General features: G+C 43.4%; 1 protein-coding gene and 1 long non-coding RNA gene across 7 annotated transcripts in view; one reads left to right on the top strand and one right to left on the bottom strand.

Moving 5' to 3' along the window:
• PIWIL1 (piwi like RNA-mediated gene silencing 1) overlaps positions 1–17786 on the top strand; it is a 124899-nt gene that overhangs the window by 97809 nt on the left and 9304 nt on the right. For 4 of the 6 annotated variants that reach the window (XM_075898450.1, XM_075898452.1, XM_075898451.1 and 1 more), the window contains 3 exons: positions 588–741; positions 2119–2244; positions 14690–14897. In XM_075898450.1, the coding sequence (XP_075754565.1) occupies positions 588–741; positions 2119–2244; positions 14690–14897 (488 nt within the window). The remainder of the gene's footprint in view (positions 1–587; positions 742–2118; positions 2245–14689; positions 14898–17786) is intronic. The other 2 variants (XM_075898455.1, XM_075898454.1) reach the window with 1 other exon arrangement.
• LOC112547060 (uncharacterized) lies at positions 5406–17735 on the bottom strand. Its single transcript, XR_012895995.1, has 4 exons — positions 13062–17735; positions 11250–11318; positions 10883–11163; positions 5406–6094 (listed from the first exon to the last, which is right to left on the bottom strand). It is a non-coding gene; the product is annotated as an uncharacterized LOC112547060 (long non-coding RNA).

The raw sequence follows: 17786 nt of genomic DNA, 5'->3' as shown, positions 1-17786 counted from the left end.
GCATGCACAGTAATCTCCTCAGAACACACCCAGACTCTACGTGTGTGGTTGGCCAGGGTAGTGCTGTCACAAATCTCCGACCTTGAGCTGCTCAGTGGCACTAAAGCACCTGCAGTGGAGCCCTGACAGCGACAACCATCTCGAAGAAGTTCAGTATACTGCACAGGTGAGTAACCTTCCCTTACTGCCAGTCTGATTTGGAATCAATAGGGACTTAAGGTATAACTGCACTCCTGATTCCAGAGCTGTGGCATTGCAGCCAGGCTGCTGTAACATTTGATAAAACAGAAGGGGTTTTTCTGTTATAAATCCACCCCTTGAGAGGCAGTAGCTAAGATGATGGAAGAATTGTGCCCTCCACCTACTGACATGTACACTGGGACTTAGATCAACTTAAGTTTCTTAATGGAGTGAACTTTCAAAGTCTATGAGCAACATAGCTACGTTAACCTAAGTTTTAGGTTTAGACTAAGCCTCAGGAGTGAAAGAGTTCTTAATGTATTGCCATTTAACATGTAATACAGATCCATTCTGAATTTTTACTACTTGTCTTTCAGTTGATTAATTTTAATTTGCTTCTTCAAAAGCTGCTTTAAGAGCCTGGTTCAGCTTCAATAACCATATGCCTTCTCGCATTATCGTGTATCGTGATGGTGTAGGAGATGGTCAACTAAAAACTTTGGTTAACTATGAAGTACCTCAGTTTTTGGAATGCTTGAAATCTGTTGGTAAAGATTACAAGTAAGTCCCTTATGATGCATGCAATGATGCAACAAAAAGGTTGGCATGATGTAAAATGCACTGTAATGCTTCTGAAAAGCAATAAGGCTGCTAAAAGACTGTATTTTTCTTCTTTACACTAGTGTGCTCTTGCATTAGTTAATCCAGTAATTGATGTGCTCAAACGGCTTTCTTGCTTATTGAGTTTTTATTTTATTGCGTATTCTTTTACAAAGTGCATACCTAATATTAATAAAGATATTGTTGCTCCTTTTGCCCATGTGATGTTACTTGATATACATGTAAATTATGGTCTCTCTCTTTGAACGAGATCCAGTCTCACCATGACCACATGTCAATTCTAGGCTAATCATTTTTTCCTCTTTTATGTAGTTATTTGCATTTTCATGGTTCTATATCTTCAGTTGTTTCAATAATAGCCTTGAATTAATTCTAAATCTGTCAGTGCTGGTATAACTGAGTATTGACACTCAATGGAACAAAACAGTATGCTAAATGTACCAGTGGTGATGTGAAATACTTATTTTTTTTTCTATATTTAGCATATGGCAGTATTTTTTGTGTGCATATATTTTTAGTGTATGTTAATAATGTGTTGATTATACATTTTAGGTATAATCAACACATTATTAGCATACACTAAAAATATATGCACAAAAAAAATAGAGAAGAAACCCTATACTGGTTAAACCTCCATCATCCGGCATCCTTAGGACCATACTGGTCCCGAACAAGGGGATTTGCCAAATGAGAGGACGTCCCTCCCACCATGACCAGTGCTTCCCCTGGCTAGGACTCCAGCCGAACCCCACTGCTGCCTGCCCAGCAATGATTCGCCATGCTGGACCTCCATGGCTGCCAGGGCTCTTTGGCTTTTGGGGCTGCCAGGGCTCTTTGGCTTTGGGGGCCTCCAGAACCAGAACTCCCTGCTGCACCCCCCATCCCTCAACACAGGGCTCCTGGCTAAGTTGCTCCCCCACACAAATGTTCCTGACCTGTGGCCCTACCTCCTTATACCTGGACTCAGTGGTCCAGCAGCATTTCCAGACCACACATTCTCAGTTAAGAGAGGTACTACCTATATTGTATAAATATTGTAGGGAAATTAGGATCCCAGGTGTTTGCAACTATGCAAATGCAAAAGGTGATTAGTTACTATGGTAGTGAATCATGCTGAAATATCTGAGTAGAAGCAATATATTAAGTGAAAGCTAACTACTAAAATCTGCATATTAAAGTTTATTTAGAAGTCTGGTTTCTAATGGATCACTAAAGATGTAATTCCGAACATTTATTTTTAAAGAGTTTTAATTAAATTTTTTTCTAAATTTGAAGTTTCAAAAATTGTTCTTACAATGCTCATATAATCTTTTCTAGCCCAAGACTTTCAGTAATAGTGGTGAAGAAACGATTGAATACGAGGTTCTTTGCACATATGGGTGGAAGACTTCAGAATCCACCTCCTGGTACAGTTATTGATGTAGAGGTTACCCGACCAGAATGGTAAGTAATACTTTTCAGATAATATCTCTTTGATGGCAGGAATCAAATACTTGGCTTAGATTCTGCTACCAAAAATGGAATCTGTTGCTTACTCAAAAAAAAAAAAAAAAAAAAAATGAGGAGGCCAAATTGGATGTATTGTAAACATGCTATTCTGTTGTCCTATTTCTTCTTCTAATTTATATTATTTTGATATGTTTGTGAAAAGCTTCCATAGTGCAATACAGGCAGTCCCCAGGTTACATGGATCCGATGTAAGTCGGATCCCTAATTACAAACGGGGTGAGGCAACCCCGCACTAGCTGCTTCCCTCCAGCAGACCAGGGAGACACGGAGCGGCTTTTCTCAGCAGACACCTCAGCTTGAGAATAAAGGACTGAGGGAAGTGAGGTGTGGGAGAATAAAACTGAGCTCTGGAGAAATGTTTGGCTAGAGTTTCCCCTTCAATATGTACCAGTTCCGACTTGCATACAAATTCAACTTAAGAACAAACCTACAGTCCCTATCTTGTACGTAACCCAGGGATTGCCTGTACTTCAAAAATCCTATGTGGAGGAAAATTCTATTGGTCTTAGATTTTACCACTGCAGAGTGAGTGGAATTGTTTTAAGGAATATAAACCAAGAATACTGATGAGCTGTGGTTGATTAGCTTGGAGGTGCCAAAGTATTTGTCAGTTCTGTTGTTAAGCATCATCGCCAATATTGGGATGGGATGGAAAAAAAGATGAAACTAGCTGTTAACTGTGGAGGTGTTCAGAAAACTGGTTAGGGCACAACTGGAGATTAAAAGCAAATAGTCTATATAAATGAAAAAAAATGGTATGTTGAAAAATCATTAACCGGAGAATAAAATAAGGTGATGGTTTTCATCTTGTAACATCTGTGGCTTGTTGAAGTTAGGTTCATATAAACTGGCACAGAATTATACATATTTGGACTTACTTATATGAATGCTGCATAAGATACTATAACTTATGCTATTGCAAGTTTGATTCAAAATTTCTGTTTCTAAACTGTCAACATCTAAGGTTTGCACTTTTCACATTAAACAATCCTTGTATCTCCAGTATTCTTCCCCAGATCCCATAATAGTGCATTAGAAATCATCTTGCACATCCTTAACGTCAGAAAAGTGTTGTCATTCTGTTTGGAAAACTAAGCCATTCCGGACCTCACCAAAACTTTTTGACTCAGTAGTTGAACATTTCAAGTACAATTCGATATCCAGCTAAAGACACTCCAGTTGGATGGTGGGATGCATCAGGCTCTGCTACCAATGCCAAGGAATGCACACACCATAGAGGATATGTGCATATTCTACCACAGAGGATATGTGCACATGCTACAGGTACACTCACATCAGTAGCCTTTCAGAATGTTTCCTAGATTGAAATCTGCATTGCAGTGATATGGACATCCCAATATACTTTTACACAACATTATGCTATTACCCAGGAATCTCAAGCAGTCACATCCCTGACAACAGCATGTTCAACAGCCATTCTGCCAGCTCCAAAGTCTCTCCCATCCTATGGGGCACTGCTACTAAGTCGCCTAGAGTGGATCATCCACAGGGACATTTCTTGAGGAAGAAGTGAAGGTTACTCAGCTGTGTAGCAACAGTTCAAGATGAATGTCTCCATAGGTGCTCTACTACTTCTCCTTCCCCCCTCTACTTTGGAGTTATGTGACTCTGTGGTAGAAAAGGACCTGAGAGCTCTGGGTCTCACATGCAGCACGTTAAACAAAAAGTTGAGCGAAGTCGTGAGAGTGACTCTGCATATGTGCCCCCCAGATGGACCCTGCTGCAGAAGTATCTTTGCAAAAGCACAGGAATGCTCCCAGACACTCATCTCAAAGAACTTTCAGTAATTGCTCACATGAGTAACCTTCATTTCCCACTTATATAGAAGAAACAGTTTAAGCCCCAGCCCAATTTTATGCTGGTACATCCAGACAAGATAGTGAAAGGCATAGGGGCAGGAATGGCAAGAGGAGACAATCTGACTCATCCTCTAGCTAGGGGCAGGATTCCACTAAGGTGTAACACAGGATTCAAAACTCAATTTTTGAAGGTGTACCCAAGGATGGGAGTACCAATTGCTTACTCAGATCCTTATTCTTTTGTGAATGGATTGTCCCTGTTTTACTGTGCATAGACCCAGATTATGTCCAATTGTTGGGTTCTGAGCACATTCAAATCGGTGTGCTCTATTCAGTTCTGTATCCTCTCATCCCTCTTCCCTGTCACTCTTCAATGACCCTTCTCACAAGCAATTCCTACTATAGGAGGTGCAGTCACTCCACACGCTAGGGGTGTTAGAGATGGTTCTTAAGAAGTTTTGAGGTAGGGTTTTATATTCTCAATACTTACCCCAAGGCCAACCTGGGATTTGTCTGATGCTAGATGTACAAGATCTCAATTCCTTCATAAAAAGCTGATATTCATAAAGAAGTCGTTTTAGTTTCCATTATCCTTTTCCTGGATCTGAGGGACCGATACATCACCCTTGACATGAAAGATGTGTACTTTCATATCCTCCATCATTCTGTCCCACAGAAGTTTTTCTACTTTGTGAGGGGGCCAAGTACTACCAGTTCAGGGTACTGCTATTCGGCCTCTCATCAGCCGTCTGTGTGTGTTTGCATAATACGTGGCAGTGATGGCAGCCTACCTGCCCAAACAGCAGCACATGTGTTTCCATATGGATAACACCTGAACAAGGCCAATTGCAAGAGCAGGCCAAGGAGCATGTGACCCCAACATATACTGCATTCCTGAGACTGGGTCTCATTCTCAACATACCCAAATCCACCTTGATGCCTACACAAATAATAGAATTCATAGGCACATTCATAGATTCCAAGGTGGCAAGAGACTCTTTGCCTGAGGCCCAATTCCAGGCCCTGAAAAACATTGAGACCCTCAGCCAGTTCCCTGTTACTGTAGCAAAAAATTGCATAAAACTTTGAGGATACATAATGGCATGAACATACATAGTCTACCATGTCAGCTTGCACCTCAGACCTCTCCAGACATGGCTAACACAGTTGAACAAACCTGTCCATGACACTCTGGACACTGTCATTGCCCTTCCTCTAACCCCCTCCACTCACTAAAATGGTGGTTCCTGCCTCATGGTCAGTGGGGCAGTCCCCTTTAACAGGCCACAGCCCTTGATGGTGCCCATCACAGATGTGTCAGAGTGGTGAGCAAACCGTGGCGAGATCAGGACTCATGCCTATGGTAAGTGTCAGAGTTAACCCTACACTTCAAAGTGTGGGAGCTCAAGGCAGTGCGGCTGGTATGCCAAGCCTTCAGGGGCCATATACAGGGAGCTTACTTGGTAATATTCATAGATTCCATAGAATCACAAGACATCAGTGATTTTCTATAAAATAAACGAGTTGGTGCTCCTTTCCCGTGTGTACAGAAGCCTGAGAACTCTGGTAGTTTTGTAGCTTAATACATCTGTAGGCCTTATACCTTTGCAAGGTACAGAAAGAGTTAGTAGACTACCTCAGCCATTTGTTCCTTAGCTATGAATGGTCTCTCAAATCAAACATTGTCCAGTCAATTTTCCAGAGGAGGGGATTTTCACACTTGGACCTCTGTGCAACATGGAACAATTCCAATTGTCAGAGATTTTAATCCTTCATGAACCACAGTTCTGGTGCTGTAGCATGTTTTTTACTTCTCATGGTCAAATCACCTGCTGTATGTCTTCCTGTTCATCCAATAAGGTCCTTATCAAGGTCTGCCATGATACTTGCCTGCCACTTCCTGAAGGGATTCGACAGGCTTTACCTGCAGGTGTTGTGACTGCAGGTGTTGTGTAGATGTGGCTCTAAAGACGAACAAATATAAGTATAATATTATGAGCTTTCATGGCAAAAACACACGTCATCAGACAAGCAGAGTGGAGGAAAAAAGGGGGGACCCTCACAATTTATAACATTTTTTAACAGAAAAAGAAGGTAAAGGAAGAAAAATGTCAATTACTACCAGCACTACAATTGACAGGTTCTTTTTTTGAGGAAGTGGGTGGTGCCCACAAACGTGTATGATACTATATTTATATTTTTGTTAGTCTTGTAATATTCAAAAATTACTTGTACAAATTACAAGCATTATGCTATAACTGAGCTTCAGTGTAGACGCTACCTACCATGAAGTGAGAGACTCTCCTGTCAGTAGTGTAATTTACCTCCCTAGGAAGTCATTGCTAGGTTGACAGGAGAATTTTCTAACTAAACTTGAGTTTAGGCCTAGGATAATAACAGTCGACTAACTATATGAATTCCTGTCAGTTGACTATTCTGTAGTCTCTTGAGGTGGAAGCAGCACTCAGTGCTGTCCAGCCCCACTACCAGGGAGCCCCCTACCATCCCACGCTTAGGCCTCTGTAACAGAAGCAGCATGCCAGGGTACCAGTCAGGAGCTGATCCACCAGGAGAGCCAGTTTAAAAACCAGCTTTCTGTGTAAACTAGCTACCTGCCACCCCATGCTGCAGCAGTGAGGAGTGGCAGCAGCCCCAGTCCACCAGGGGGTCTGAGCTCCTCAAGGAGAGAGGCCAGAGGCTGCTGGAGGGGAGAAGGAGTGGGAAAGGGTGCTGCAAATCAGTCGCTGTCAGCCAAGGTCTGGGCTGGCTATGGACAGAGGCAGTCCGGCAGCAGCTCCTGTCCACTGGGACTCCAAAGCAGACAGAGGTTGCGGCAGCAAAACCCCTGTCTTTGGTGGCTCAGACTGGCCATAGGTGGGCTGTTTCATGGCAGCAGCCCCTGTCCATGGTGAGGTCCCAGTGAACAGGGGCTGCTGTTGGACTGCCTCTGTTTGTGGCCAACCCGGGCCACTGTGGACAGGGGTTACTGCCAGAGCAGCTGCTGCCTGTGGTGGGCCCAGGCTTGTGACAGACAGAGGGTGCTCTAAGGCAGCCTTCCCTCATGCTGCCTCTGACAGAGCAGCAGCATGGGTGGGGGGCACGTGGCACCACAGAGACCGTGCTGGAGGTAAATAGCTTTTAAACCATGGTACTCCCACATCTTGAATATTACATACAGATGTGGTTGCCTCATCTCAAAAAAGATACATTGGCATTGGAAAAGGCTCAGAGAGGGGAAACAAAAATTATTAGGGGTTTGGAATGGGTCCCATATGAAGAGAGATTAAAAAGACTGGGATTTTTCATTTTAGAAAAGAGGAGACTAAGGGTGGATATGATACAGGTCTATAAAATCATGTTTTGTATGGAAATAGTGAATAAGGAAAAATTGTTTACTTGTTCTCATAACTAGGGGCCACCAAATAAAATTAAAAGGTAGTAGGGTTTAAAACAAACAAAAGGAAGTTTTTCTTCATGCAGCGCACAATCAACTGGTGGGGGAAAACACCTCACTCCCCCGCTGTGCCTCTGCTTTTTAAATGTATTATAAGCCACCATGTTGCTTTTAATACATTTAAAAAGCAGAGGCATAGAGCCCAGTCCCCCTGCTATGTCTCTGGTACTCCTACCCTCTGTGAAGATGGTGCTGGGGAGAGTTGGCTTTTAAGCTGGCTCCCCCCAGCTCCTGTTTCCCCTCACCTTGTTGCCTTTCTCAACTGTTTGAGTTACTCCTGGGGTCAGTCTGTGCCAAAATAATAATAATAATAATAATTAAAAGTGGGCACTTTTTTTTGTCAAAGAAGGACTACGTAGTCATGTTTAATTTATGGTAATTTATTTCACAATTCCTGTCTGTAACAATATAGATATAGTCAAAAATATCCCTAGGAGTAGAGAGTTAAATGGCTATGACAACCTAGTTCCTGTTTCTTTCCCCTCCCTCCCCTTTTTCTTTCCCTTCCAAAGAGGTACAAGGCTTTTGATACGGTCTCCCACAATATTCTTGCCAGCAAGTTAAGGGAATGCGGATTGGATAAATGGACGGTAAGATGGATAGAAAGATGGCTAGAAGGCCGGGCCCAGCGGGTAGTGATCAATGGCTCGATGTCAGGATGGCAGTCGGTTTCTAGTGGAGTACCCCAAGGTTCGGTTCTAGGACCGGTTTTGTTTAATATCTTTATTAATGACCTGGATGAGGGGATAGATTGCACCCTCAGCAAGTTTGCAGATGACACTAAGCTAGGGGGAGAGGTAGATACGCTTAAGGGCAGAGATAGGGTCCAGAGTGACTTAGACAAATTGGAGGATTGGGTCACTAGAAATCTCATGAGATTCAACAAAGACAAGTGTAGAGTCCTGCACTTGGGACGGAAGAATCCCAAGCATAGTTACAGGCTGGGGACCAACCAGTTAAGTAGTAGTTCTGCAGAAAAGGACCTGGGGGTTACAGTGGATGAGAAGCTAGATATGAGTCAACAGTGTGCCCTTGTAGCCAAGAAGGCTAATGGCATATTAGGATGCATTAAGAGGAGCATTGCCAGCAGATCCAGAGATGTCATTATTCCCCTTTATTCGGCTTTGGTGAGGCCACATCTGGAGTACTGTGTCCAGTTCTGGGCCCCCCACTACAAAAAGGATGCGGACGCATTGGAGAGGGTCCAGCGGAGGGCAACCAAAATGATTAGGGGTCTGGAGCATATGACCTACGAGGAGAGGCTGAGGGACTTGGGTCTGTTTAGTCTGCAGAAGCGAAGAGTAAGGGGGGACTTGATAGCAGCCTTCAACTTCCTGAAGGGAGGTTCCAAAGAGGATGGAGAGAGGCTGTTCTCAGTAGTGACAGATGGCAGAACAAGGAGCAATGGTCTCAAGTTGTGGTGGGAGAGGTCCAGATTGGATATTAGGAAAAACTATTTTACTAGGAGGGTAGTGAAGCATTGGAATGGGTTACCTAGGGAAGTAGTGGAGTCTCCATCCCTAGAGGTGTTTAAGTCTCGGCTTGACAAAACCCTGGCCGGGTTGATTTAGATGGGATTGGTCCTGCCTAGAGCGGAGGGCTGGACTTGATGACCTTCTGAGGTCTCTTCCAGTTCTATGATTCTATGATAAGGGGATGGTTGGATGAAATAACATGATCTTGGTAACTAATTGACCATTCATTATAGGGAACTTTCTGGGTGTCTGGCTGGTGAGTCTTACCCACATGCTCAGGGTTTAGCTGATCGCCATATTTGGGGTCGGGAAGGAATTTTCCTCCAGGGTAGATTGGCAGAGGCCCTGGAGGTTTTTCGCCTTCCTCTGTAGCATTGGGCACAGATCACAGCTGAAGGACTCTCTGCATGTTGGGGCCTTCAAAGTATTTGAAGGCTTCAATATCTGAGACATAGGTGAGAGGATTATTCTAAGAGGGGTGGGCAAGATTCTGTGGCCTGCGCTGTGCAGGGGGTCAGACTAGATGATCATAATGGTCCCTTCTGACCTTAAAGTCTATGAGTCTATGAGGTAAGGGACTAGACCAGGGGTGGGCAATAATTTTTTGCCAAAATTTTTTTTGAAGTGACCCACACCGGAAGAGGTGGGGCCTCAAATGGATGGGGTGGGGTCAGCATGCTTACGGGGTTCACCACCCCCAGACCATAATTAGCTCAACTGGGGAGTGCCGGGTGGTGGGTTCAAGTCCCATCTCTGCCTCCACCCCATTCTTAAAATATCCAGGCAGCCAACACGGGGATAAGGCATCCTCTGAAGGTAGGGAGGCCACATGGGTTTTTGAGTCAACTAGGGGAAAGGGCATTTGCCTGGGGAGGGCAGCCAACACAAGTTGCCCCCAGGAATGGAGCTGGCTTCTGCATTAGGAAGGCAGGATGAGGGTCCCTCAGAAGGTCAGGAGATGAGGTCTGGGGGTGGGGAAGCCCCTTTGCTCCCCACCCCTTCCCACTAAGCACCCATCCCCCTGGTGGTTGGAGGAGACTTCCCGTGCTCCCCCATCCCCAGGCCAATCAGGGCCTGGGGGGCAGGAGAGCGTGTGAAGCCTCTGTTTAAATAAATTACAGCCAATGCCCTCCAGAGTTAAACCTGCCTTCAAATAGTGGAAAGACCCATGGAATGCTTATGCAGGGATTCCATTAATGCAGCTCCCTTCAGTATTGATATTGAGAGATGTAGGGGCCTGCCTGGCCAATTACAAGATTCAGGGCAAATGGTCTTTAACAGGATTAATGCTCCATATCAATCTCCTGGAAATCAGGGCATTCAGTAATTCTTGTACATATATCCTTCCATTAATTAAAGAAACACATACAAAAATCATGACAGCATAAACTTCTGAGATTACCCATCCCTATGTGCAGAAGTGATAACATTTTAGAATTGGTGCATTTACCACAACATTCACGTAGCAGGAGCACACGGGGCACAGGAATGTAACAGTGAACACTGCCACAAATTCTCCCAGGGATCATGAATAGGAAATGTGCTCAATTCTCTACAACATCTTCTGTCACTGATGGGAGGGACCCCTACCATAGATCTGTTTGGTATTTACAGCAACAAGAAATGCATCTGGTACAGCTCGAAAGCCAGACTAGAGAAAAATATCACTAGGGCATGCTTTCATTTTTCAAGAGCTCCTATGTGCCTTCCTTTTGTTTCCACCTATGGCAAAGATCCTTCTCAAAATGGAGAAAGTCATACTAAGAGACATCACGTAGTCAAGATAAATGTGGTACCGGTATTTGATCCAGCATCCAGCTCACCAATTGCTCTTCAGTTCTTTCCTCACTTCTCAGGAAAACAGGCATATCCATCATTGTAATTTACAGGTTCTTCTTCGGGGTAGTCCCCGTGGGTGCTCCACGTCTGGTGTCGGGCTGGTCCCGGCACCATGAATCGGAGCTTGCCAGAGCTGTATTCGGCCGGACCGCGTGTGCACGAGTTGGTTTCGCGCTTTCATGTGCCACGCGGGGTCCGGCACCTGCCAGTTTCCTCTAATCTGCCTCTGGTCACGGACGGAGCTCCTTTCATCTCCTTAGGTTTCCTGAGTGAAAGTTCAAGTCAGATATTTACTTCATTACTCTTTCGGTTCATTAAGTTGCTTTTTAATTGCAGATGGTTATAACTTACAGTTATCTGCTGTTCATACGTGAGCTAAAGGTTTCAGCTGTTCTTGCCGTGCAACCCTCAGTGTCACAGCTCCAAAAAAAAGAACGAAAAAAAAAAGAACGAGACAGTATAATGATAAAAAAAAAAACACTTACTGTTTGTATATAGTACCTTGTTTCATTCTAAGTGCTGTTTGTTGTTACAACCCCGAGTTCATTAACTTCTCAAAAAAAAAAAAAAAGAAGAAGAAGAAAGAAAGGGGAGAAGGGTTATGTTGTTACCCTATCAGCTACGCCTGAGCTAAGCTCAGTAGTCAGTGGTCCCTTCATTTAAAAAAAAATAACTAAAATAGTTATATATAGCAGTCCACAAACGAGAGAGAAAGGGGCTAAAGGAGAACGGAGAAACAAGCGCAGACTCCTCTCAGTCAGCCAACATGCCGGGCTCCCCCGGTTTTAAAAAATGTACTATGTGCAGGGACTCAATGCCTGTCTCTGATGAACACTCTGCTTGTGTCCATTGCCTTAGGGAGGCTCATATTCCCCAGAAATGCAGCCACTGTGCAAACTGACAACGAGAGCCCACAAGGAGCGGGAAAGACGGCTTAAAGAGATCCTTTTTGACAAGGCTCTCCTACCTCCCAGTGCTCCAGGCTCCTCAGCATCGGACCCAACCACAGGAAAGCGGAGGGCTCCCTCCCCAGCTATGGCTTCCCCCAAGAGGAAGAAAACCTTTCCTACTTGTTCCCTGCAAATTGCCCTGCAGTTGCGGGTGGGTGCAGGTGAGAAGCTGAGCAGCTCAACTTCAAAGACAGCATGGGGGGCCACTTCAAAGAAACAAGCCGGTACTTCCCTGCCCCCGCTGCCTTCAGCACCGCAGACTAACATAGTATAAACATAGTATAAAACCAATGACTTATCACACTTGCATTCAGAAGTAAAAAAGATTCCACATCTGATATACTTTGAAACAAATAACCCTGACATCATCTTCTCTCCCATTAATACTAGATTTCATCCTACCTCTCATAAAGACAGAAGTATTTATCAGCTTGCTAAAGGTGATGTTTATCGCATAACTGTCTTTTTACAGCAGATAGATGGATAGTCACACCCAACAATGAAGAGATTCCTCAAAAGTATGAGTAATCTCTACCCACAAATGAGACCTGGCTCCTTAATTTAGTCCTCCGGAGCCCAAAAAGGCCACCTTTTAAACTCATGGTCACATACTCCCTTGTGCATACTTCCATGAAGGCAACTTTCACCTCAGTGCAAAGAATAGGGAAAATAGTACCTCTAATGGCATACCCGCCACTGTTGCCTCCCTGCAACAACATAGTGACTATACTATATGCAGTAGATGTCAGGAGAGCCTTGGCATTGTACTTGGAAAGGGAAGAGGCATTTAGATAATCCCTTAAATCAGGACTGGGCAATAATTTTTTGTGGGGAGGCCACTCCAAGATCTTGGAAAGTAATCAAGGGCTGCACTTTTTTGTGGAGGAAGTATAGGGTCTAGGATGATGCAGAAAGGCTCATGGGGTAAAGGACTGGGGTGCAGAAGAGGGTGTAAGGTTTGAGAGAGTGTTTGGGTGAAGGAGGGGGTGGTAACCTGAGTCAGGGAAGAGATTGGGATGTAGGTTCAGGGGATATGGGTGCAGAGGAGGATTCTGGCCTGGAGCAGAAGTGTTGAAGAGGGTGCAGAGTCTGGTAGGGAGTTGTGACCTGGAGCACGGGGGTGCAGAGGGTTTGGATGGTGATCTGGGGGAGGGAGTTTGGGTGCAAGAGGGGCAGGGTTGCGAGAGGCAGGCTTTGGCTGGGAAGTACTTACTTGGCCAGCCCCAGACCGCTTAAAACTGCAGGCTGTTCCTTCCTTGTGGCTCTCAAAAAAAGCTCCGGGAGGGGAAGAGGCTTGTGCTGCCTCCATCCCACAGCACAGTCTTTCAACTTTCAGCCAGTAGGAGCTGAGAGACTGGCTGGGGTCAGTTCCTATTGGCCAGTTGTTTCCAGCCAATACGAGCTGAGGATTAGGCTTGGGGATGATGAGATCACAGAAAGCCTTCCCCTCCCTCCAGAGCAGAGAGGCACAGGGAGCAGTCCTCCACTTAAAACAGTGGCTGCTGTGTGCTTGAAGGTCCTGGTAGTGTGACTGCAGGCTGGATCCTGCTGGCAAGAGGTATGTTGCCCACCCCTGCCTTATGTTGTTCTCTCCATTACAGACAGATCCAGTGATTCTACAGTATCATTTCAAAGACTCTCAAACTGGGTTTCAAACTGCATTAACCAGTGCTATTGAGCCTGTAATCTGTAATCTCCATCTGGTACACAAACACTTCATGCGTGTTTGCTGAAAGCAGAGAAATGATGAGGATTAGGAATCTTGGATCCATGCCAGGCTCTGAAGAAGAGATCTAGCAATCTTACTCTTGTGCTTGCCTCTCCCAACCTTGACTCCTGGTTTATTCTTGTCAAACCTGTTTCTCCTTGCCCCCTGACTTCATGTCTTAAATGATCAATCTTACTCTCTCCAGATTCCCTGTCTCCTTCCTGATCTCCAAATACATCTTATTCAGCCAGTTGCAGTCTGAGTGATCTTATTTTCCCCAGCCCATACTCCTGTGTATCCCTCTTCCCTCCTAGCTCCCCCCGGGGTCCTAGCTTCCCTCTCTTAAACTTCCTAGGCTCTTTGTCCCATTCTGTTCCCTTGATCAGTCAATTGGTTAGCTTCCTTCTCAATGTTGCCTGGGTCCAGCATGGTGGAATTGAGACCAGGGGCAAAGACGGTCTCCGAGTTCCAAGTTTTGTTGTCTGGACTCAGAACCAATATAAGTTGCAGCCACTCAGAGAAGCATTTAAAGAGAAAGTCCTGCTCAGCTCTAGGTTTGAATGTGTCTAGTGTGGACAGAATCTCTTCTCTGATTTTAGCTGTTTTTCAGACTCAGGTTGTCTAAATTTGAGCACATATGAATCCTTAATTTTTCAGATTTAAAATTTCTAAATTTCAGGTCCTAGCTTCAGAGTCTGAAATTGCTACAGCAGTTCAAAGAAAAGATCTAAATAATTGTATATGATCAAAGCAAACATATTTTCCCTAATCTCATTCTTGGAAGCAACTGAAACATTTAATGTTTCCAATAAATAGCATGAGGAAAAATCTAGGATGTGAAACTTCAGTCTGAGTGGTTGAAGTTTGACAAAGTTATAAGCAACAGAAAAGAGGTCTTGTTCTGGAAAGTATTAGACAACCTTAATGGATTGTTACCAGCGCAGCCTATAATGTATATATAATTTGCCTTCTTTCTCTCACTTTTCTGTTATGCTTACCATGCTGTAATTCTATAAACGCAAATGTTTTTAAAATATGGTAAATTGATTTGAAGGCAAACTTTTGTAATTTGTGTGAAGGGATTGGATTTGAGTACAATTTCTGGCTTGATTTTTTTTTTTTTCAATTTACAGGTATGATTTTTTTATTGTGAGTCAGTCTGTGAGAAATGGCAGTGTTTCACCAACCCACTACAATGTAATCTATGACAACAGTGCATTGAAACCTGATCATATGCAACGTTTAACTTACAAGCTATGCCACATGTATTATAACTGGCCAGTAAGTATCTGCTTTTGCCACGTAAAACAAAAATCTTTCTGCCTTTTTCCTCATTCAAAGGTGAGATTCTGAGTATATCATGTTCGTAGCCCTTATTGTGAAGTTAAGGCTGCAAATGTGGGGAGAGGAGACTATGAATAAAAAACTAGGAATTTATGCACCCACAAAGATTTAAAGTGATTTAAGCTTCTATGCTCAGCTTCTGCCTGTAGTGTAAACAGTCCTTACTGTGTGTACATGATCACATAGTGTCTCATTGGAAAATTATTCAGTTTATTTTATATTCTGTGCCATGTAGAACTTAAATATTACAGAATTATTCTTCTAAAAATAGAATGTAGACTTTTTGGGGGTATGGGAGGGATACTGGAAAGGGATAGTAGCGCATTCTCATCTCCTTCTGAGATTGCCTTAGAACCTCTTTCACATATTTGGCTGGTTGGTTGGTGCGAGAACGGTCTTCTGAAAACTTAGAGCTGTAGGCACAGTATTCATAAATATCACACTTTATCTTCCATGACATGTTTAAATACCGGTACAGAACCTAGTTATACCTTTATCTCATGCTGTGTGCACTACGGATGTACAATTCCATTTAATCAGCTAATCAGTTAAATATTATGTGTAACTGCTTAATCACTTAAACAGAGGTGGGCAGTGGGGCTGCTTCAGACCATCTAGTCTGGAGTGACTACTCCCACACACACTCACGATGGTTGGGCTGGAGTTGCCCCTGCCTGCAGTACACTGCTTTGACTGGGCTCAAGTTTCTGGCAAGTTTCTGGCAGGTGGCAACTCTGGCCCTAGCCTGTTAACCATAACCACTAACAATAACCCGGTAATGTAACTGGTTAACCATTCATATACGTAGTGTGCACCTGTTTCCTTTTTCTTATTGTGACTTTTGAAAAACAACCAGAAACTTAGTGAAAGAAAAACCTAATTCATGTAAGGTTGTACAGTTAAAACCAAGCTTGGGAACTGCAGACATTAACGTTCATATGTTGGTGCAAATTCAATCATAGCATAGTAGTTTTCTTTTGTTAACTTGCACTTTATGATTCAGTTCATACTCTGATAAGTGAGTTATGGTTCACTTCAGATTTCTGATTTCAGATGGCATTTTGCTTCTCAGCTTTAAATCTCCAAGCTGTTTTTTAAAAAAACAAACAAAAAAAACCTCATGTTAGACATATTGCTCCTAAATGGGATCTACCTTCTCTGTTCCATAGTCTAAACTCTTAATGAAAAATTTCACTACAACTTTTTGCAGTGAAAATAGCAGAGAGCTTTCTTTTATCTCCAAACAGCTCCTGAATCTGAACCTGATGGAGAACAGTGTCCATTTCTAAAACCCTAAGGGTTTATGACAATGAATTGTTTTCCAGTGGCTGAAGCTCTGCACTGTACAAACTTGATATTAGATAGGCAAGACTCATCTCTGCAAGTGAAGTTCCACTTTACCCCACGAGTGTATCCATTGTCTGGGCCATTAAATCTGGTGTCCTAACAGGAGAAACCTAGAAGGCAGCTGTGGCAAAATTCTGGCCATGCCCTGTGGGTCTCGCACTACTGGCAGATAATATTAGCCTCAGAGACTCACTGTGATCCTGTACACAGTCCCTTTCTCTTTAGAGGAAGCGAGTCCACAGTTTAGAGAACCATGCTCATCACTACTCCAGGTTCCGGTCCAGGGCCCCTAAAGTATCAGCATCAGTCAATGTTGCTTTTCCTTCTGACTTGACAGCTTTTTCCGTGGGCCACTTTCCCAAACAACCTCTCCAAAATGTCTCCTTCTGGTGCCTGTTAACCAGCTCTTAGCTCACAGCATCTTCTTGTTCCTTCCTTTTCTCCTTCCAGTCCGTCACTCTGTCTTCACCCTCTCCTTACTTAGGGGTGACCTTTTTAAAGCAACTCTACTGGCAGTAATTGATTGCTGGTGTTGAGTGACTAATTTGAGGGAGCAATTTAGTTAATTACCCTGGTGTTTTCTTTCCTTCATTTTATTGCATCAGGCTCTAGTAGTTTACTGGAAAGAGAAAACTACTTATCCAGTGCTCTTGTATACTTGTTTTCCACCAGAGTGTGGCATGTTGCTGGCTTTGATTTGTCACACAATTTATATGAACCTTGCATGATTCTTTAGTCATCTGCTACCAGGTTGATATTAGGAATGTGAAAGTGAAACTGTGTACACGGTTAACCTGTGAGCCTGGGCTCATCATTTAACCTTCACAGTTAGACACATTCTCCTGGTATGCACAGCTCCCCATGTGCACCAGCTCCCACCTGTGTATCAACTAGCTTTTCCCCCTTTCCCACCACCTTGCTGCTACTTCTGTATCCGCTGGGAATTGATTGCGCCCCACCCCTCTGCTGAAATCTTCAGCAGTTACACATTCACATAACTGCATTTTAAACATCCCTAGTTGATACCAGTCACACAGAAAAAAACTGTGGTCTTAAAGCTATTTATTGAGTAAAACTGCTATCTCTTATGGGTCTGTTCACTGCTGTCAATTTGTGGAAACTTGTGCAGGATGGGCGATGGAATTACAAAGGAAGATTAAAGTTGCGTGGTAGTTCAGATGGCTAAAGATTTGTACCCCTCTTTTACCCTTCCATTTTCTTGTATTATAAGAATTTGTTGGTTTTAAAGCAAGCAAGGACTCTTGCATGAGATCTTAAGTAGCATGTAACTTTTCTTCCAACTGCAATAGAACTTTTCAATTCATTATGTTTAAAATATACAGAATGTAGAAGAATCTAGGAAAATTAAATGTATACAATTTCTGACTTGACTTCAACTGTACAACCGCCACATGGAATTAATGTGAAATGTACTTACGAAATATGTGTGGCATGTAATTTGAAACAACCACTTCTCTGGTATATAGACATTTATTTATATATTATACAAATAATTACAGCAAGGGAAACACAAATGTA

Source organism: Pelodiscus sinensis, chromosome 15 (assembly GCF_049634645.1).
Source record: "Pelodiscus sinensis isolate JC-2024 chromosome 15, ASM4963464v1, whole genome shotgun sequence".
NCBI lineage: Eukaryota > Metazoa > Chordata > Testudines > Trionychidae > Pelodiscus > Pelodiscus sinensis.
Note: the sequence above shows the minus strand (reverse complement) of the source record. Positions and strands in the feature narration are given on the sequence as shown.